The 22,980-nt window shown below is 38.4% G+C and overlaps 1 protein-coding gene across 10 annotated transcripts in view; it reads right to left on the bottom strand.

Annotated features, from left to right (window-relative positions):
- Positions 1 to 3,064: 3,064 nt before the first annotated feature.
- Positions 3,065 to 22,980, bottom strand: part of Obsc (Obscurin) — a 980,481-nt gene continuing 960,565 nt past the window's right edge. For all 10 annotated transcript variants that reach the window (XM_068225413.1, XM_068225414.1, XM_067137343.2 and 7 more), the window contains 5 exons: positions 17,364 to 17,649; positions 8,222 to 8,402; positions 7,440 to 7,665; positions 4,182 to 4,287; positions 3,065 to 4,101 (listed from right to left, as the gene is read on the bottom strand). In XM_068225413.1, the coding sequence (XP_068081514.1) occupies positions 3,958 to 4,101; positions 4,182 to 4,287; positions 7,440 to 7,665; positions 8,222 to 8,402; positions 17,364 to 17,649 (943 nt within the window). In that variant the 3' untranslated portion in view covers positions 3,065 to 3,957. The remainder of the gene's footprint in view (positions 4,102 to 4,181; positions 4,288 to 7,439; positions 7,666 to 8,221; positions 8,403 to 17,363; positions 17,650 to 22,980) is intronic.

Genomic DNA, 22,980 nt, shown 5'->3' with positions numbered 1-22,980 from the left:
CCATTGGTAAGTATGAATAGTGGAGAGATTATTCTTTTCCCTCTTGTTGGCCTTTGGGCATTTAGATGGGAATTGCAGACCATTTTATACAATAATTTAAGTTCATGAAGTACATAGGCCGAGTAAATCATGGCAACTATTTTTTTTTTCTCGTGAACAGGAGACAACACGGAAAATCTAAGATATCCATTTTGGAAACGTACGGTATGTACTTGCATAAGATGCCACTAGATGGTGTATGTAAACAACAGGGTGGGTCTAAGCATGCCCCCAAATTCAGTGTGTGAGTGAAAGCGTCACAAAATGGAAGTCAACAAACAGTCATCTAGTGCGTGAGGGGCACACTGTCATTGCAGTTTATTACAATTCCTTTTTGTTGTACCAATTGCGCCATGCAGTGTGAACCAAACATCCAGATCTTGTGGATAATGCCACAATCCTACACGATAACGCGACAGCTCACACAGCGGCCATTGTTCAGCGTTGCTTACAACGGTGGGGATGGGAGGGTTTTCCACACCCGCCTTATTCGCCTGATCTGAGCTCATGTGACTATGATCTAATCCCCAAAGTCAAGAAGCCATTAAGTGGACAACGGTTTGCTAACAAAGAGCACATCGTAACAGCATTTCGGCGAGAGGTGTCACATGTTAGTGATACACATGCAGCGAATGGTATTCAGCGCCTGCTCCACCGCTGGCAACACACAATGGAAACCTTGGGTGATTACTTCGAAGGTCTGTAACCAGTGGAGACATGTCCTTTGTATGTAGTCTTGTGTATTTGGTGTCTATACCATAATAAAACAATGTTTACCAATGACCTGTGTTGTGAAACTTTCCTATGAGAATCTCCTGAAGTCAGAATTTGTCTTCAGGCATTATGCATAAGTATATGCCCTATATTTCCAAATGCATATATTAGATTTTCCGTGTTGTCTCCTGTTCGCGAGAAAAAAAATCACTCAATCGTCGTACATTGCTATAACTCTATCTCAGTGGTTTCAAGGTCCTACCAATATTAAAGTACCTGTTCATTCAAACAGAAAAATAGTTCTTCAAGAAAAGCTTATATTTATAGTATGAGTTTGGATATTTCCTTGCATTCTTCAAAATAGCACACTATGTGTAGACTATGGTACAAAGAATAATTTAAGGAAAGAAAGGTTAGAAAGAAATAGAGTTAGAAATGGCTGTGGAAGTAAGGAGGAATTGAAGGAACTTACTAGGAAATTGAATCTAGCAAAGAAGGCAGCTAAGGATAACATGATGGCAAGCATAATTGGCAGTCATACAAATTTTAGTGAAAAATGGAAGAGTATGTATAGGTACTTTAAGGCAGAAACAGGTTCCAAGAAGGACATTCCAGGAATCATTCATGAACAAGGGGAGTGTGTGTGTGAGAATCTTCAAAAGGCAGAAGTGTTCAGTCAGCCTATCTAAAGATTGTTGGTTTCAAGGATAAGGTCCAGATGGAGGAGGCCACTAATGCTAAAGTAGTATTAAAATTTACCTATGACAACAATGACATTTACAGTAAGCTACAAAAGGAGAAAACTAGAAAAGCAGCTGGAATTGATAAGGTTTCGGGGGATATACTAAAGACAATGGGTTGGGATAGAGTACCATATCTGAAGTACTTATTTGATTATTGTTTGCATGAAGGAGCTATACCAAATGAATGGAGAGTTGCTATAGTAGCCCCTGTGTATAAAGGAAAGGGTGATAGACATAAAACTGAAAATTACAGGCCAGTCAGTTTGACATGCATTGCATGTGAGCTTTGGGAAAGTATTCATTCTGATTATATTAGACATGTTTGCAAAATTAGTAACTGGTTTGATAGAAGGCAGTTTGGTTTAGGAAAGGTTATTCCACTGAAGCTCAACTTGTAGGATTCCAGCAAGATATAGCAGATATCCTGGATTCAGGAGGTAAAATGGACCGTATCACAATTGACTTATCTAAGGCATTTGATATGGTAGATCATGGGAGACTACTGGCAAAAATGAGTGCTTGTGGACTTGAGAAAAGAATGACTGAATGGGTGGCTATATTTCTAGAAAATAGAACTCAGAGAATTAGAGTAGGCAAAGCTTTATCTGACCCTGTAATAATTAAGAGGGGGATTCCTCCTTTATGTTTTCTTATATATATATATATATAAATGATTTGAGTAAAGGAGTGGAATCAGAGTAAGGATTTTTGTGGATGATGTTATACTCTATAGAGTAATAAATAAGTTACAAGATTGTGAATAACTGCAAAATGACCTCCATAATGTTGTGAGATGGACAGTAGGCAATGGTGTGATGATAAACGGTGTTAAAAGTCAGGCTGTGAGTTTCACAAATAGGAAAAGTCCTCTCAGTTTTAATTACTACGTTGATGAGGTGAAAGTTCCGTTTGGGGATCATTGTAAGTACCTAGGTGTAAATATAAGGAAAGATCTTTATTGCGGTAATCACATAAATATGATTGTAAATAAAGGGTACAGATCTCTGCATATGGTTATGAGGGTATTTAGGGGTTGTAGTAAGGATGTAAAGGAGAGGGCATATAAGTCTCTGGTAAGACCCCAACTAGAATATGGTTCCAGTGTATGGGACCCTCACCAGGATTACTTGATTCAGGAATTGGAGAAAATTCACAGAAAAGCAGCTCAATTTGTTCTGGGTGATTTCCGACAAAAGAGTAGCGCTACAAAAATGTCGCAAACTTTGGGCTGGGAAGACTTGGAAGAAAGGAGACGAGCTGCTCGACTAAGTGGTATGTTAGGCAAAGATATCAAGGATAATTTAAAGTTGGAATTCAAGAGGACAAATTGGGGCAAATGTTCATTTATAGGACGGGGAGTTAGGGATTGGAATAACTTACCAAGGGAGATGTTCAATAAATTTCCAATTTCTTTGCAATCATTTATGAAAAGGCTAGGAAAACAATAGATTCGGAATCTGCCACCTGGGCGACTGCCCTAAATGCAGATCAGTAGTGACTGATTAATCTCAAAGAGGGGATAATCATAATGGGTGATACTAAGTAAAATATTCAAAGTAAACATTGAATGAAATTTTTAGAATATTTTATTTATACCTACATTTTGGACGTAATATCACTTTATGTGAACCTGACTTGTTCATTATTTCCCCCAGAATTTCTTTTGAATATGTATGATATTCTTATTGCTAAAATTGGTGTAGATATGATTGACAATATTATATAAGCATAGGGAAGGTTCAGGCAATGTTAGCCACAATATATTATTGTAGAGAAATAAAGAACAAGCAGAGTCTTTTTCACATGCAATCGAGGGCGGTTTTGTGTTCGTTCGTTGGTCATCCATTAGAGACACTGTGACTAGACAGAGCACCTTGTACTGTCATAATTATGATAATAAAAATTGACTTGTTGACAGCAGGTGCTAAATAAGAGAAGAAATAAAAAAAGAAAGACATTGGGGTTGCATATAGGAAATTACACTTACTGACATGAATTACAATTTTTTTAAATGAAGCTAGATTCAGAATTAGAAAGATTATCTGAAATATTTAATTAAATATTTTTGCTGGATTCTTAAAAAACCAGCTCAAGATGAGGAGATCATCTTCCAGATATCTCATGCTCCAAGTTTTTGGTTTGTAAAAGTATACATACTAGTCCCTGTATTTCACCTGGACAGACGCTGCACTCACAACCGACGAGTGTCTAAGGAATGCACTGTCACTAATAACTTTTCTTGATGATCACTTCCTCCTAAAAAACAGTACACTGTAATCATTGAGAAGGATTTTTCCCTTATTTGCACCCTTGATTATTCATTAAAGGTAATTAAAAAAAAAAAAAACACGCTTTCTCCACATTCGTTCAATACGTATTTACCCCTAAACCCCCCACCCTATCCCTTTCCCCAAAAGAAATCGCAAGGGTAGCCTGTTTAATCACAAAAGGTCCAAGTGGCCTAAGGAGATGTGAGTAGTTCCTCCTGAATACTGCTTGATCGGGCAAGCTTTGCTCTTGTTGCTCCACCATCAAAAGCAGCTGCCAGGGATTCTGATTTGAGGGCATCTTGTGCTTTACGTGAGTGGTAGTCCTCAGAGAAATCCTGCAATGAATCCAGAGTCATTAGTAAATGTTTCACTCCAAAAATTCTTCCATTTATGTATGGCTTAAACCTAGACTCACCTTTAGTCTGTTACCTAAGAAAACAGCTCTTTCACGTTTCTTGATCATGGATTCTGTTGGCAACAGCCATCTGTGTTCATGACATTCTTCAGCTGTTGGTCGCTTGCTGCAATTAAGTAGCACATTATTTCATTTAGCAACACATATCTAAACAATTCTTCTGATGTATTAATGTATCATTCAAGTAAGAAAATTAGATTTTTCCCTACAGAATTTGAGAAGTTTATAGTAATCAAATTAACATGAAAAGGATCTGTGCTTATAGTTTAAAGCAAAGAGAATATTTTACATCAGATCAGTATAATATGGATACGTATATTAAGTAAAAGAGGTATAGAACTCGGGAATAATGTTAGCCATCACACCTTAGGGGTTATGCCATATGAAAAGAGACAAATTGCAGCAAGACTTATTCACCATTTTTTCACACAGTCTGACATTTTTGGCCATCTATTAGGAAATGATAATGATTTTCTCTGGTTATTTCTAGCCTGATGCAGCTCTTGGTACCCCTTCCAATGAGGGTGGGCAGCACCTGCCATGTATGAGACACTGCATGTTAGTGTGCTGGAAGATATTATAGTGTTGAGTGTGGTGTGCAAGTTGCAGGAATGTTGGGAACAGCACAAACACCCAGTCCCCAAGCAGAGGGAATTAATTGTTTAAGATTAAAAACCCTTGACCCAGCTGGGAATCAAATCTGCGGACTGAAGACCAAGATGCTAACTACTCAGCCATAGAGTTGGACAGTTAGGAAATAGAAAATAACAAGGTCAGTAGGCTAACAGAAGGAGATCATACCCATAAAAAATAAAATTAGGAGCAATGAAAGACAGTGAAGAAGACAGAAAAGAATAATACTGTGATGAGAATGAAGATAGAACTAAGTATAAAGTGAGAGGATGGAAAGGTTGGAAAAAATAGGTAGATGTTCAGAGGACAAGAGAGAGAAATATGAATAAATGGATATGCACAGAATGGGTCTAATTGGTTGGATTTCTTGCAGTGTGGTATCAAACACTGCTTCATTGATATGTATGAACAGACACAATGAATGGACCATCTAGTAATCAGGAGAGTACTAATTTAAAAATAAAATAAGAAAAGAAACAAGAATGGAGACAAAGAAGGGCAGGGAAGAGAACCACCTTCCCAGATCTTTAATGACTGGCAACCAGGTATTGTTTAACTTTTAACTTATAGCATGAGTCCCTGTTAAAATTATTGGAATTTTTGCAAGTATTCTCTTTCCATATGATCCTTTAACATTTTGTGCTTTGTATGGGTAAGAACTTGAATGTCTTAAAGAACAACATCATGACCTGAAGATAAGGCATGTTCTGGTGTTGTTGGCTGGTTGAGACAGATATTTCTTGTGTGTTCGTCAGTGCAAGTCACAGTGAACCAGCATGTTTGGCCAATGTACACCTGCTGCAAGTACAGGGAACTTTATACACTACTATACAGCATCAATAGCTCAAGAATCAATTGAATTCAAATGTGCTGGAATTATTAAAACAATCCTAATTGGTTGTGGCTCATTTCTGAGGAAGAAGAATAAAGTCTTTGCATAATGTAAAGTTTCCCTTCAATTTGTCTTTTGCACTCAGCATAACCCAAAATATATCATACCTATTATTCTGGTGCATGAAAACAATCTAAACACAGAAATAATTTTATTTAAGAATATTAAAGTATTAAATGAGAGCAAGTTGAATGTGAGCTGGTGTTCCCTTAGAACAGATTATTTTTTCCAGTGACTGCAAAAGCAAGATATGGAAGGCTCTGGAAAACAAAGGAGTTAGGGAACAGACTATATGGAGAGTAAAGAAGGTGTATCAAATGAGTGTGAGCTGTGTGAGGAGGAGACAGAACAGATTGGCTGGAAGAAATGAATGGTTTGAAACAACTCATTCTCATTTTTCATTGTAAAAATGGATGATACGATGATGAGAGTAACAGAGGAAACTGAGGAAGAAAATATGAAAGCGGTGGTGTTTGCAGGCAATTTTATGGAGTGGAGAAATAGGAAGGAGGAAGATCAGGAGCAGTTGGATGCATGGGATGAAATACTGATGGTATATGGCCTCCAGAAATGCCTGGTGCAGGTCTTTTGAATTCCTATAGGTGACCTGCGTGTATGTGAGGATTTATAATGTTGAAGACAGCACACATACACATGCTAGTCCCTGATCCAGATGAATGAACTAATTAAGGTTAAAATCCCTGACCTGCTGAGGAATTTAACTCAGGATCCCTGGAGTAACAAAAATGGAAGAGAACCTGTGCAAGTAAACTATTGCAAGATAGGATACAGGAATAAAGGCTTAGATGGTATGGACATGTGAAGAGAATGGAGAAGAAGAGAGTATCTAGGAAGATGCATGAGATGGGAGTGGAAGGCAGGAGACTAAGAGACAAATGGTTAAAAGGAGTCGAGGAGTGGGTGAAGAACACAGGGGAGATTTGGAGCAAAATGATGACAGAGAGATGGCGGGCAGACAGAAGATGATGGAGAGGCCCATGTTCCAAACAGACTCAGCCAGTGGATGAAAGCTCTGCATGAATATAATGATAATGGTATTGTGCAACAGTGAATTGCTGGTATTATCTGAAAATTTTGAGATGTACGAGAGAAAATGTCAGAAGAAAAAGATCAGACTTGTGAAGAAACAACTCCTGGAGTCTCCACATTGACAACCCACCAATCACGCATCAAATTTGTGAATTTTTGACCAATACAAAGAACTGTGTTTCTCATTCTACCCTACTCAGTTGACCTATCCCCGGCAGACTTCTTTCCTATTCCAACAAACTGAAAGAATGACTATTTCAGTCAAATGAAGGAATCAAACTGAAATTGCAGGCAGAGCTCCGCGTGATGCCCCAGAGAGCCTTTTTGAGTAGAATTGACAAAAATATACTTGTACTAAAGAAATCTTGTAACTTATTGTTGAAGTACACAATAATCTTTTCATTAATTTTCTGAAAGTCTGTTTACAAGTAAATATGTCAAAAAAATTATATGTTTCTCTGGTAAATATACCAAGTATATTTAGATGGTACATAGTATGGAGAGTAAATAGGTAAATAGTGTATTATGATGCCAAGTCCTCTACATATTTTGTGTGAAAACTGTGAATACATGTAGAATCTCTTAATTAAAAAGGTCCAGCCAATATTCAGCAATAAGATAGAAGGAAGGTCAGGAAAACATATCACATATAGTGATAGATTTGTTGAGTGTCAAGTTCTCACCTTGGTGTTCTCTTGAAGACAAGCATAAGGAACCTAGTTGCTTCTTGTGTCAATTCCTTGTAAAGGTGTTCAAAGCGGTATCGCACAAATGTGATATTTTGCCTGGTCTCCTCAGAATCTACTCCACGGTAGGGCGAGACTCCAGACAACATTATGTAAATGAGTACTCCTACACTCCATATGTCTGTCTGAGGAAACACAGCTTCATCATTGAGTATTTCTGGTGCTGTAACAGATGATAAGAATTCAAAATGTTTGGCAAATAGCATAATAGACTTGAATAAAATGACCCTCTCTACTCATAATAACTTCTGATTTAAGAAAGCCGCCTCTGAGGTGAAAGACCTCACTATATGACAGCAAAAAATCCATGCAAGGCATGAAAATTGAAGGCTTTCATTGCAACTTAATAGAAACACAATAGGCTCAACTCTCACTGCTTCTACTTCTATTCAATATTGGTACTTTTATGAAACAGTGATTAGAAGATAAAACTGAATAGGCCTCCAAAACTATTGAAGAATAATCCTTCAATATTACCAAAACTTATCTTTTATAGGAACTGAGATGATATCAAAAGTCTAGTTTTAATAGAACTGGTACCTCTCTAGTTCACATGTGAATATTAACACTTAGCATTAAATGTTTGCAGTCTGGAATAAAATACTGGCTAATGGTTAGAAATATAACAGTACTATAATTTATTGAGCTCAATTTTTAATGCGTCACTCAGAAAGCAGTCCTTGCTGAACAGATATATCTGAATACCATGATAAGTATACCTGAATATTCTGGATCTCCTACACGTTCCACAATGGATCCTAGTTTGCTGACTTTTTGAGCAGAGCCTAAGTCCACCAGTTTTACCTGCACACTCCGAACTGAAGCCATGACAACATTATCAGGCTGCAGATCTAAGTGGCAATAACCCCGCCAATGAAGGTACTGTAGACCATCCAGAATCTGAAACAATATTGCAAATTATTGGCATCCTAACATAACAGAATATGTATAATCATTCAAGATATAGTACATAAATTGAGCCAAAGATGTTTAAAAACATTCAAACAGTTATAGAAAAGGAAAACGAAAGGAAATGTATACAAAATGAAATCCGATTTTGGAATGCCTGATATTCAGATATGCCATTCAGAGAATAAGGTTAGAAAGGTAGAAATCTCTTGGGGGTGCCCGTAATCTGTAGAGGGTGTGTCTTCAGGTGGTGGATAGGTCTCATGAAAATGAATCCATGGACCAAGAAGTAGCCCAACTCCTGGGAGCTTTACAGCACTGGGACACCTTTCCTTCAGGGGTCATAAATATGGAGGGCTGAAGCTCAGAGTAATCAGTGAAGTCCTCAACAGGGACTATGGGGAAGAAGTAGGTGTTTGGTACAGTGCAGGTAGCAGAGGAGGCAGCCCAGTACTTGGAAAATAGAGGAAAAGGTAGTTGTTCTTCATTAAGGGGATGTATAAGATTTATGTATAAACAGGGGTAGCAAACTATTTCAGTATCTGCTGATAGGCCAACAGACAAGAATACGATGCAGACTGTCAGTGTGAGACCCTTGAATGTTGTCGTAACCAGTAGCGGCGACTAAGGGGGGCGAGGGGGGGCAGTCGCCACCCCACTTTGTGGAGAAAACATTACACTTTTATTCCATCTTAGCCGGCTGAAACTAGGAATTCTTGGAATTATTTAAAAACCTGTACGAGCCCCATTATATCAGCTAGCTCTTTAGTTTATTTTCTTTATTAGTGGAAATACGTACAAAATGTCGTTCGTCACGGCTAACCGATTTGCATATCGCCTCATTAAATGGTGGAGACGTTGCATGTGCTATGAAAAAGGGTAGCAGGGGTATGTCTTTTTGCCAAGATCAAAGATACTGAAGTATGATTCACCGACTGTCGCGCGCATTCATCCGTCTGGCAGTCTCTTTATTGTCTGTTAGTTTCTTAGTGTGTAGTCAAATACTAAATGATTTTTAATTGTATAATCATGTTGCACTTCTGTTTAATTGTAATACATATGTATATTGTTCCTTTGGTGAAAGTTTTATTCTGTAGTCTAATATTGAATCATCATCTTAAAAACTGTTATTACTGCACTTAAATTGGTAAAACCTTTACCTCTCTGTGGAAATTCGCTCAGAGAGCATTAAAAATGTACCACATTGTAGCTTTTCTTCCAGTTTACATGCATATACCAAATACAGTAGAGACAATACGCGACACTTAGCGAGATATCGAGGGACAGCTATTAGAGCTCTTTAGCGGATTGACCTGAGAACTACTGATTCTGTCATAAAAGCACGTGTATTTGTGTGTGAAGTTTTCGGTGTTATTTATACGTTTTCAGTGAGTTGACATAATTAAATAGTAGCATGTGTCATTCCTTGATATCTCCTCTCAACATGAGGGGAAAGGTATGTGCTCTGCTTGGCTGCAGTAACTATGAAGTAGAGAAGAATGCCCGGTCTTTCTTCCGTTCCCCTCGTGACAAGAAAATGTAAGTAATATTGTGTTTGCATATATATTCTTCCAGTGACAAAGAGAGTTTTATAGTATTTCATAATCTTCTGACCTGCTCGACCCATATTTTAACTGGCTTAAAACATAATACGCATATTTTATTGTATAGTGCAGCAGTTAACCTTCAATACCGATGTGGTGTTGTAGGTGTGATCTGTGGCTTTGATTTAATTCAGGAAAATACACATGCATATGAGTGTGGCTGGTTGTGTTCCAAGTTACCCCATTTGGAATGCCGTAATGCGTTGTCAAGCACTGAAGAAAATTTGGGTGATTTAAGAAATGTACATACTTTGTTGAAACAATATGATAATGCAAATTTGCTTTACCCTAATGTAATGGGATTATAGCAAGTATTGCTTATAGGGAAAGTTTGAATGTTTTTGAGGCTAAATTTATAGATTTTCTTTCTGTTAGTAGGCTTCAAGTTAAAAGGAAAATTGTCCAGCTCTTAAATGTAAATTCATTGAATCGTGTGTAAGGAATGTGCCGATATTTTTGTTGACAAGTGTTTTAATATGATGATACAATGCTTTTAAATGAGGGGAAAAAATCTAGCCGTGAATGTTCAGGCAGGAATTCTAAAGCTATAAAAGTAATGCATAAATGAATGATCTTAAAACACTTGTCAACACTTTTGATTGCCAGTCGTAACAACCATGATGCAATGCAGAAAGCAACAGGAGAGTACCACATTACCTTTGCTCTATGATGGAACAGCAATTAATTGTAAAGAGTGTTGGCAACTCTGGATGCATTTTCTTATCAAACATAGTCAGGCCCATGCAGGGAAAAATACAGGGATTCTCAGGTCAACATCAAGACAAATCCATATCATAACAGTTGCAACATAGAATGTCTGACAGAGCTTGGTATGGCATGTCAAGTGAACAAGCAGACCACAAGCTACAAGGCAAGTATGAGACCGACAGGTGATAATCCAATGAATTTTTAGTATGTAATACTTGTTTCTTGTTGCATTATTATTAAAAAGCAAAATACCACAACATAAGCACACCAGACAAAAAAATTATTCACCCCCTTGAAAGAACACACTGGTAACTTTGGAGCAACGTAGTGTAACGGTTCAAATCCCGTTACAAGATGATATCTGTATTTTTATTATTTTATCTGTATTATTATTATTATTATTATTATTATTATGTCCATATTATTATTATTATTTTATCTATGAGATTACTATTATTTTGTTATAATTATTATTTATAATTGAGTGTATGCATATATACGTATATGTAGATTAACATTAAATACCTGTACAGTGAGAGTTTCGATGTATCAGATGTTGGATATGACATTGTTATATTGTGCTATACTGGCGATTCTGCCAAGTCATCGCCACGTCATGGCTACGTCATCGTGAGCTTTTAGCATTTCGCTCAGAGAGTCGGCCGCCCCAGGGGATTTCACCATTACATGCAACAGTTTGAGGCGTTGTGGGAGTATGTCATTGTTATTTCTGGAGATTGCGTAGCTGTGTCAACCAACGTCTATAAAAGGTGGGTGCATATTGTAGCGTCAGTCATTAGTTAAACGGAAGCTGAACAGTGAAGAAGTCTACGAGATGAAGAGGCCTCAGTCGGTCAGTCAACGAGTGTGAACGAGAGATGGAGAAGACTCAGTGAGCCATTAATTATTGGTCATTGAGAGAGTGAGGCCAAGGTTGGTCGGTCACTTAGTTGAAGACATGGACGCAAGGGCTTACCATGGAGTCAGAGAGGGACACCACCTGCTATGAGGTAATATCATATTGACTTACAAAGAAGTCAGATGATATGGAGAAGTAGCAGTCACAAGGATGTATTACCAAGTTGGGCGTGACACATCCACAGTAAACACCAGATCAAAGGATTACGTCGTAATTACACTCAAAGTGTTGAAGGTACAGTCAAGTGAATCAGTGAGGGAAATATTTCGTATAAATTGTTAAATGTCCGGTCAAGAAGAATTCAAATTCGTGCCTAGTTTCTTTCAGTTGCAATGTCATAATTTCATATTCTCATCTGGTTTATCGCAACAAGACTCACTATTTTTTGATATATTATTTAAAGAATATATATTGTTCTATCAAACGAATTCATAGTTTCATTTCATTGACAGTAAAATATCTTAACCTCAAAATTAATGGGGAAACCGAACGCCAATCTCCTTTTCCCAGAACTTATATGGTATGTTGTCAAAAGTAAGCTTATTACCCCACACCCTAGAGATAGTCAAGAGTCTCATTCTATTATTGCTGCACTGAGTGCCAGCTGGCGCCCTTCAAATAACGTTTGTGTAAGTAAGCAGGTAACAAGTAAGTGCGAGTACAAGGTCCAACGAGTGTGTATTTTATTTAATGAATGTTAATTTTTATAATTTCCATTTTAAATGCAGATATACAGATTTTTCAATTTAAATGCAGTTTTATAATATTTGTAAAATTAGTCAGCGATTTAGGAAAGTATCAGTAGATTGTGTTTCAGTGATACTAAGCAGTTATGTAACCCTTCACCACTGACATATGACCATGGCAGTGAAGTAGTGTATGTTTGACAATTGGCTGTATGAAAACAGTGCATCAAGATGGGTCAAAGCAAAGACATAACAGACTGGTAAAGGGGGCTATTGTGCTTCGACATGCCTATGTCCACTCAGTAACTGAAGTTTTCCTATTTGTTGGTGTATCAAAAGTGGACTGTCCTATGTGGCAGCTGGAAATGGTGTACCACCCGTGGCCATAAAACATGGCATAAGAACTGTGATCATAAAACGATCCTAACCAAGAGGGACTGGAAATGAATGTAACCCCTTGTCAATGAAAATTGGTTTCAAACTCGACAGGAATTGCTGCTGCCAGTGAATGACGATCTATCCCAACCAGTTTCTGAGTGAACATTGCAAAGGAAACTAAATGCAGTGAACATTTGGAGTTGGGTACCTTGTAAGAGGCCATTGACCACAGTGGCAAACAACTCCGAATGTGGGCAGTAGCTGACTGGAGGTGTGTAGTGTGGTCTGATGAGTTACAATTTTGTCTGTGTTCAAATGGTGCAAGATATTGAGTGTACCAACGATGAAGGGTCACATGACTGCCTGGTATTGGTGCAACACCATCTACACCACACTGGCGCTTAACCTGCAGAGTGTGTGTGCGCATGTGTGTGGAGAGTGTAGTTCAGGCGGAGGGTAGTTCTATCACAATGTGGGGGTGTTGTCACACTGTGGTGGATTACACTAATCAGTCATAAGTCAAGGAGAGGAGCAACTTGACCAGGACTGGATTGTGAGTTACATCACTGTGTTAGGGGCTTGCTACTCGCCAGCAAACCAATTGGGAGACATCTGGGTGCAGACTGGCTTGTGCTTTTACCATCGCTGTTTCCTTTACCCTGCTACCTCACTGGAAGCCTTTGGCGTCGTGAGAAGGATCTGAATGGTGCACGCAGAGTATTTGCTTTCGAGAGGATTCTGGAGGCGTCTCCTTTCTCAAAGCATCTAGATGGAACAGACCCAGCAATATAAACAGGAGAGACTTGCCCGTCGAGTTGAGTTGAGCTCGGTCGGTGAGCGAGTCCACTTCAGTTCAGTTTGGTTCAGTGTGTGACTGTTGGTTAGTCTGACTGTGACAGCTTGAGTTGAGAAGGCAGGCAGTGGAGTGTTCTGTCTGTGGAACTGAGTGTTTGTTCTGTCTGTCTGGCACCATGGAGGAGTTTCTAGGGCCAGCTGTTGTGTAGTGAACGTTGGGTTATGGAGCGGCTTGGCAGAAAACACTGGGTATTGGCATGGGACAGTGAACAAAGACTGCAGTGTGAATGCGGACTAAACTGTGAGAATATCGTGCGTGGGCTGTGAACTGAGGTATCAGCAGTGAGAGACTATAAGAGTCAGTTTCAAAAGTGTGTGTAGTGTAGTCGTTTATACTGTGTCAGGAGAGGAACACTGAGTGAATTAGTGTGACTGAACATTTAGAAAGCTGAGGGAGCACGAACTGTGTAATTCTGTGTGGTCCTGGTGCACATGCAGTAGTTGCATAAGTGGCTAATAGTAGATAGTTAATAAATCTGAGAAGTTAAATGCTACCAGTTGTTACCCTGTCAACATGTAACAAGAGTATAACTTGGGCCCACTGATACAGGTCACCGTGAACATGACCCAGGATGTTTATTTCAGCATTCTCTGTGATCAAGAGTTGCCCTTCATTTAACATCTTTATGATGAGTATTCTATGGACACTCCCATTTTCCAAGATGACAACAGCCATGTCACAGGGCTGCTTGTATATGTGACTGGCGTGCTGAACAACCGGACACCCTGTGACACCTTGACTGACCTGCTAAATGCCCTGATCTTAATCCCAAGAAAATGTGCTGGACTATTTGGAACAGCCGGTGAAATGCTCACATCAGCTTCCCAACAATTTGGTACGTCTATGGGATCTCCGAGAGCTACCTGAAGAACAAGCTGGATTTCGTAAAGGAAGAGGGACCAGAGATCAAATCGCCAACATCCGATGGATAATGGAGAAGGCAAGAGAATTCCAGAAAGACGTGTTTCTCTGCTTTATTGATTATGCTAAAGCCTTTGACTGTGTCGATCATAATGAATTATGGAAAGTACTAAAATGCATGGGGGTACCAGATCATTTCATTAACCTCATACAGAACTTATACTTTGACCAAGAAGCTACAGTGAGAACCATATATGGAGCAACTAAATGGGTCAAGATTCAGAAAGGAGTACGGCAAGGCTTTATATTGTCACCTTACCTTTTCAATCTGTATGCGGAACATATTATGAGGAATGTGGGGATAGATGAAGAAGAAAGAGGAATCAAAATAGCTGGGTTAAATATAAACAACCTGAGATATGCAGATGATACTATCCTGATGGCAGAAAATGAAGACGACTTAAAAACCCTCTTACTGAAAGTGAAAGAAGAAAGTTCAACGGCTGGACTAATGTTGAATGACACGAAAACAAAAATTATGGCAACTACACTGTCAATTCATGGCATGCAGGAGGAGAAAAAATGGAGGTAGTCTCTGTTTTCAACTATCTTGGCTAACAGATATCTGCTGATGGCGACTGTAGCCATGAAATCAAAAGACGATTGCTACTTGGTAGAAAGGCAATGACCAATCTTGACAATATCTTAAGGAGTAGAGACATAACATTAACAAGAAAGATCCGTATAGTAAGGGCTTTGGTTTTTCCAGTTGTGATGTACAGATGTGAGAATTGGACGATAAGAAAAGCTGAACACCGTAGAATAGACTCCTTTGAATTGTGGTGTTGGAGGAAAATTCTTAGTCCCATGGACTGCGAAGAGAACAAATAGGTCAGTTTTACAGTAAATTAAACCAGAGTGTTCCTTGGATGGCCTAATCCTGAAACAAAAACTAAGCTACTTTGGACACATCATGAGAAGACACAGTTCATTAGAAAAGACCTTAATGCTAGGGAAGATCGAAGGCAAAAGGAGAAGAGGGCGGCAAAGAATGAGATGGATTGATGGCATCACAGAAGTACTAAATTCCAGCTTGGAAAATCTTTGGGAGGCAGTGCAGGACAGAAGAAATTGGCGTATTTTAGTTCGTGGAGTCACGGAGAGTCGGAATCGACTAAATGAAGAGAGAGAGAGAGAGAGTGTGTGTGTTTCTACAACTGGATATGGTACTGTATATTAGTAGGTAGATCATATTTTCTCTTCCTTTTTCTTTTTTTTTTTTTTTCTGGAAATTCCACTGGGTTACTTGTTACTCCATGTGACACAGAAAACAGTTCTCCAGGAAATTATGCTTTTAAATGTTAAAGCATGAGTTCCTGAGATGGAGTTCATTAATATGTATAGTAGGTGTTTACAGAATGTACACATGTTTTATGGACTACAGTATTATAGTAAATACTAAAACTATAACAAACTTTAGGACCAATTAACATCCAAACCCTCTGCAAGACTGGAAAACTTAAGCAACTAACAGATGTTCTGCATAAGCGCATAACCATTGGAGATCAGATTAAGGGTGTTTTACTGTATAATAATAAAGTACTGAAGGTTTTAATGATAGTTGATTCATTACTGCTCTTTTATTATCTACAGGTTTGAAACTGCCTGCACAATACTGCCAATATCAAACAATACTATTAAAACTTATATTTTTTGTGACTTCAGTATTGATACCACAATATTGTATCGAATGTGGAATTGCAACGTTCCTATATATCATTGGATTTATAGTTTATAACCTTGGCATGATGCCTTGCAAGTGCTGGGACTACAACATTGCCAAACTTTGTGTGATGTACTGTATATCGATTACTAGAATATAGTGATTACAGTTTCATTTGAAGAAGTAAATTATGAGTACAGTTTACATTTGGTAAAAAGTAGCTATTACAATTAAAATTTACTAAACATGTATTTGTTACAAGTAATTAGGTTACCTTTACTCAATTATTTCCAAACTCTGATTGTAATACAATATTATTCTAGAACAGTTAAATCAATTCAGTCTTCTGACTGAATGGTAAAATGCCAGAAAAGAGAACACACAATCCTGAGAATGACGAACACAAAAATATTATCCTACAAAGAATTTGACTATTTTTAATCAGTCATCAGTTGGGTTCATCCTATATCTCTCAATGTTCCCTCAATTCTGAGGATCGTAATCTCTGAGGAGGCTATTGGTCAGTTGTCTCCATTTTTTGTGGTCCTCGGCCAGATGTGCTATATGGTACCATTTTAATCACAGTATGGTTTAGGAACATTATGTTAATATTGTACAATATAATATATATCAATCATTGGTCTTCTTTCACAGAGAATATATCTCAAGATTGAGTAGATGCATATAGTATTTGCCAATCATACAGTTACATGCACTTTTGTCATGCAATTCAGTTACAGGAAGTTATTAAAAAAGACTTGAGGCTGCAATTAAATAATTACAATTCAGTTTTTACATTACATAACTGGACACATTCAGCTTCACATAGCTTCCATTAACATTCTTGCCAAATGGACAACAATATTTAAAATCTAAATTCATGTACAGAAATTTAAACAAGAGGGTGCTACTGAGTGGTTTATTTAAGGCAGAGGGTGCTGACACTTCCACAGAATTAACTCTCTAGTTCTTAGTTAATTCTTGTTCTGAATGTCAGCATTTATTTGTTAAACCTGACAAAAGACAAAGTGATTAGTATGATAGGTATCTTGTTACAAAGTCTAAAATGTATGTATCTATTGTTGAATCTATACATTTCTCACATTGTAGGTTCTAACTTATTATTCATGGGGGATAAATTTATTTGAAGCAGAGAAGTGTAAAGGACATTGATGAAGGGACTGGTAACATACATGCTTAAGAAAAAACTAGCATACCTGTGCTACAACAGTTGCCACGGTTTGTTCTGTGTACTCGTGTCTGCTCGACAAGTAGGTTAATATATCAGCACCTTGGAGTTTTTCCTGAATTAGTACAGCTACAGAGCCAGGGGGTTTATAGGCTGCTTCCAATGCTGCAATACGCTCATGCCTCAGTGAGCGAAGTGCCTCAAACTCCCTGTTCACCAGTTGTTCAGTATCAGGTCGTATCTCCAACAACTTTGCCACAATCACTTTGTCTGTAGACTTCTCTATGCCTTTCACCACGATGGAGAAGCGGCCCCTGAATGAATATAAATTATTTGCATAATATTGACATATCTTTCAAATTATATTAGGGGTAATGTACTGAAAAATCACCATATTAATCTTACATGTATATCATGCATCTCTCAACAGATTGAAGATAAGGATTAAGATATTGTAATCTTTTTAGTAACATATTTTTTTTCAGTCAAGTTGAAAGTTGTAGCTACAAAACTTCCCTATCTTTAACACCTGCTCTATAATTTACCTGTCCCCCACCCTAACATTACTGAAATCTAGCTTGTTCTAATTATGGCACTGTTAAATTTCTGGTTAGTTATAATTATGGCCTGGATGTGGGTGATGTAAAGAATATTAAACATTGCACTTAAAAATGCTAACAAGATCTATTAATGACTAAAATGTTAAGAAAATCCATTATAAAATTTAAAAATTGATGCAATGAATGTTGGAAACATTCTTTAAAAGATAACAGGTTAGACAAACACAGAGCATATATAACAGATCTCTAATGCTGAATTGTATGTACTTTTAATTAACCTCAGTCTGAGTTGTACTGAATTATGAATGTCATTCTCAGGTTATGGCAAGTGAATGATCTATGATTGTAATTGCCACTGTTGCTGTTGCTGCTGCTGCTTCTACTTCTACCAGTACTACTAAACTGTTTTCATTCCATACCCCATCAGACCACCTAGATGGTGATATCTTCTCCCAGGTCAAAATACGTGTTGTGGTGATTTGAGATGCAGCGAAGGCAAGAGGGGAGAGGTTGTGGCCTGTAAAAGGTACTGTCCCGGCATTTGCCTTAGTGAGAAGAATGGAAAACCATGATAAACCATCGTAGGACAACCAACAGTGGGATCAGCCCACTGTCTCCCAAATGCAGAGCTGTAAAGCCATGGTAAAGCTGTGGCCAATGTTGGCCAAAGCTACACTGCTGGATCTCTGCGGTTATCTGCCAACAAGTTTTTATACCTCGTAAAGTTGTGTTCTACGTTAGTTGATGTGATTGGAGCATACTTGAAGTGGGGGACATTGAATGAAAACCTACAACCCATTTTCCAGTCATTGACCGGGTCAGGGATGTGTTGAATGAATCATATATAGGCTATTAGTATGATGGGGTCGCCACTCCCAAAGTGATTTAGTAATGACTGATAGATGCTATGAAATGAGAATGGAGAGTGTTGCTGGAATGAAAGATGACAGGGAAAACCGGAGTACCTGGAGGAAAACTGTCCCACCTCTGCTTTGTCCAGCACAAATCTCACATGGAGTGACTGGGATTTGAACCAAGGTATCAAGCAGTGAGAGGCCGACACACTGCCGTCTGAGCCACGGAGGCTCCCTGGGGGAGATTGTTGACAGTTAATCTTCCTCAATCCCATCCATGGAGTAGTTTTTGCTCGAGAGTATAGCTGAGATTTGATGCAGAGTTTTATATCCAGTATTTTTGTCCAGCACTTTCTTGAGATTAAATGCAATAGCTGTAGCAACTTTACCACAAGTGTTGTTAACACCAGACTCAACCTGTTTAATTAGTGAAGTGGAATCTACCATTACCTCACATATTTCTTTCCAGTGATGTAATAGTTTTTGACTATAATGCAAAGTTCAACTAAATAAATGTCGACCTGCCTTTCATGTTTGGTTCAGAGGGCATAATATCTTGAGCAATCTGTATTGAAGCAGCTTCTTCACAGTCAAATGCCTGCACTATTTTTTTCACTACCGGTACCTGGAAATTTCACTATAATACAAGCATGCATTTAACCACGTGCCCCAGCGTGTGATTGTAGGCTGAGGTGGTAACACAATATCTGGAGCTTCTGCTTTAAATTCTGTAACTCCTGAGGGAGCTTTCAAGAAAACCTTTTTTAACATTCACCACAAGCCTATGTATGTTGGGATAATTTTCTTGCACTTCTTCACAAACTTTATGTAGGCCATATGCTAGGCATGTGACATGTACCATTTCAGAGCAAAGCACCTTCAATGAATTACCTGCTTGGACTATACATGTGCTATTTCACTTTAAAATAAAAGCACATTATCATGTTCTCTGCCCTCAGCCCACAGAAGAAACATAGCACTGTCAAGCAGTTTGCGTATCATTGAGTAATTGGCCATTTGTAATACTTTGGTGGTCAATAAAAATATTTCACCTGGTATATTCAATTCCATTGTTCCAATCACAATGTTGGCTACATAGTGCTCCACAGCATCAGTGACCTTACTGAGAGAAAGCTATAGCTTCTTCCCACGAGTTCTGCATCTTACTTTTTTTCTTTGCATGAGCTGGTTTGACGTATATTATACATCTGATGGACTAAACATGTTCAGCCAATTCAATGTGCCATGTATGAAGTGCAGGCAGAAGATAGAACATCTATTATGGAAGGTGCTGCTTTCCGGGATCTTTTTTCATCTTATGAATCAAGAAGTTGTGTACTTTCCTGCTATCTCTGTTTCATAATTAGAACTAATAAGAAACTGATCGATATACATATTGCTTTTGAATCATAGCAAACAGGGATAAAACATGAAACACGCTCTTATTGAGTTTCAAGGAAGTTGCTTTGGAAGGCATTATGTCCCTTCCTGCCATCTCAAGAATGCTTTGCAAACTATATTTAACTAGAAAATTCTTCCCACCTATAAAGGGGAAGTACTAAAAGCAAATATTTTGCAGGTATTTCTTGCTTTGCAGGCTAGACGATACTCGGTTGCAGAAGAATGGCCGGGCTGTTTCATTCTCTTATGGGAGCAGAGATTATTGGTTTGACAGTGGTGGAAGTGATGTATTAGGAAGCATTATTTTCAGCAGTGATACGGACAGTGACTATGCTTGGAAGAGGTTACTGCAGAAGTGGCAGACAGAGCAGATGAAGAAGAAACAGCTTTAGCTGTTATAACTTTGTCCACTGTTCATGGTTGTAGTGAGTAGTTTTCATCACAAGCACACAAAAGATCTTATTTATGGGTGTGCCAGATACCAAATGGCATTTAGAGTCTGTTTCAGATGCTTTTCTGCTCTTTTTTCACGATAAAGTGATGGACCTAATTGTTTAACAGACAAATAGGTATGCGCCAGAATGCATACTTGGTGCCCCCTTGAAACCAAGATCATGCGCCAGGAAGTGAAAGTCAGTGGCGGGAGGAAATTTGTGTGTTCTTGGGGCTTGTAATTTTGATGGGAACAATGCAGAAACCCACTCTGAAGAGCTGTTTCACCAGGAATGGCTTTTTAGAAACCCCTAAATTCCCTCAAACAATGGCAAGGGATAGGTTTGAACTCATCTTGCAATATTTACATTTTATTTACAAATTTTATATGGGATACATATATAAGGGCTGAAAACCTTTCTAAATTTCAGCCTTTCCTGGAAATTATACATGAAAATTTCCAGACACTCCTCATCCTCAATGAAAGTATTTCTTGCTCATTTTGTAAATATATCTGAAACAAATACCAAAAGTGGAACTTATCCAAATTATATATTTTTACAAATATTCTGGGTGGTTATGGACAATCCTGACCCGCAGTCATCTTGCATGTTACTGAAAAATACTAAATATGATCTCAGTAAGTAGTCCTAAACTTTTCCTTATATTATGTTTCGTAGATTTAACGTTATGAAGTCGTTGATGGTGTCTAAACCTCTGTTGAGCTTCAATTTAAACACTGCCTGGGAGGTGAGCAACTCTCGATTATATTACAGGCTTGAGAGGTTAATTTTTCTTTGTAGCACTGTGGTAAACAATTCTTACGTAGAGTTTACTCCACTGGTATTTCTTGGTTTTGTGTGTTTTTCCAAAATTGCTTGTCATTTTGGATTAGAGGATTTAAATAGTGGAATATCTGCTGATATTAAACCATCACACCATTCCTTACTAAACTGTGAGGACTTGGTGGATGTCAAAGCAACAGTAGGTAGCATGCTTATTTAATTTAATTTCCGGGTTGAACCATGTTGTAGTTGTCTGTACATCACGTACAGTTTGCCGACGTTTCGAATACATTGCAGTATTCTTTATCAAGGCGACTGAAATACCCCTACTCGATCCGAGGTAGTCAGTCTCCCAGGCAGAAATTTACACTATTAGAGTGGCCCTGACCTCGGCCTTTTATATCCTAGCCTTTCTGGCTGATGTAAGCCCCAGCTGTCTCGTGAGTATTCTGGAAGGCATGTGTCACAGCCAGGTAGTGGGGGCTTGCCTGCACTGTTATGTAATGGGGTTTTGGCCCGTGTGTTTATGTTGTGGTCTGCATGTCTTAAACTATGAATGATAGGCATCCAAGAATTACTTATTTTATATCCTTCTTCTAAATTTATGTTGTTCGGATGTTTCTTGATTTCAATAGCCTCGCGGATTTTCCTTTCCAGATTCCAAGGGATAGCTGCTAGGATTTTGGTCTTGTCAAATGATATTCCATGCATTGTTTCGTAGGAATGCTTGGCTACTGCTGAAATATCTGTGTTTTGGTTCTTTTTTTTTTGCTAGGGGCTTTACGTCGCACCGACACAGATAGGTCTTATGGCAACGATGGGATAGGAAAGGGCTAGGAGTTGGAAGGAAGCGGCCGTGGCCTTAATTAAGGTACAGCCCCAGCATTTGCCTAGTGTGAAAATGGGAAACCACGGAAAACCATTTTCAGGGCTGCCGATAGTGGGATTCGAACCTACTATCTCCCGGATGCAAGCTCACAGCCGCGCACCTCTACGCGCACGGCCAACTCGCCCGGTGTTTTGGTTCTTGGTGTGACGGATATGTTCTTTTAGGCGGGTGGTGATCAGACGTTTTGTTTCACCAACATAACAAGTTCCGCAGCTACATTCAATGTGATATACTCCAGGGGCCTGTAATTCTATTGTGTCTTTTACTGGTGCTAGATAACAGGCTAGCTTCCGGTGAGGTTTATAGATAGTTTTTATGTCGTATTTGTCCAGTATCTTGCCGATCCTGTCTGTAGTATTTTTAATGTATTGAACCCATAATTCTACGATGAGAAAATTATTTTTTAAATCCCAATATTTATTTCAGCTACAAACTACTTTTTGAGAGCAGCCATGTTTTTATTTCAAGAGTCTGGCTGTCTTGTGGGAACGAGCTCCCCGTGTCGAGCAAGCCGCAAGCTCGTGAAATACTGGGACACTTTGGTGGACTTCGAATATTGAACAATTTATCAAATTCAAGAAATTCTTCATAACGAGAGATTTTGGCGACATGGTAAATCCAGGAATAAAGAATCTAAATTATTCTTAAACCGTATGTGAAGATGTGAGGTTAAATATAAATGCAGTTAAGCCTAGAGAAGAATTTGCGTCCGGCCCACGGATCA

Source organism: Anabrus simplex, chromosome 1 (genome assembly GCF_040414725.1).
Source record: "Anabrus simplex isolate iqAnaSimp1 chromosome 1, ASM4041472v1, whole genome shotgun sequence".
Classification (NCBI taxonomy): Eukaryota; Metazoa; Arthropoda; class Insecta; order Orthoptera; family Tettigoniidae; genus Anabrus; species Anabrus simplex.
This window is presented reverse-complemented; position numbering and strand designations above follow the sequence as displayed.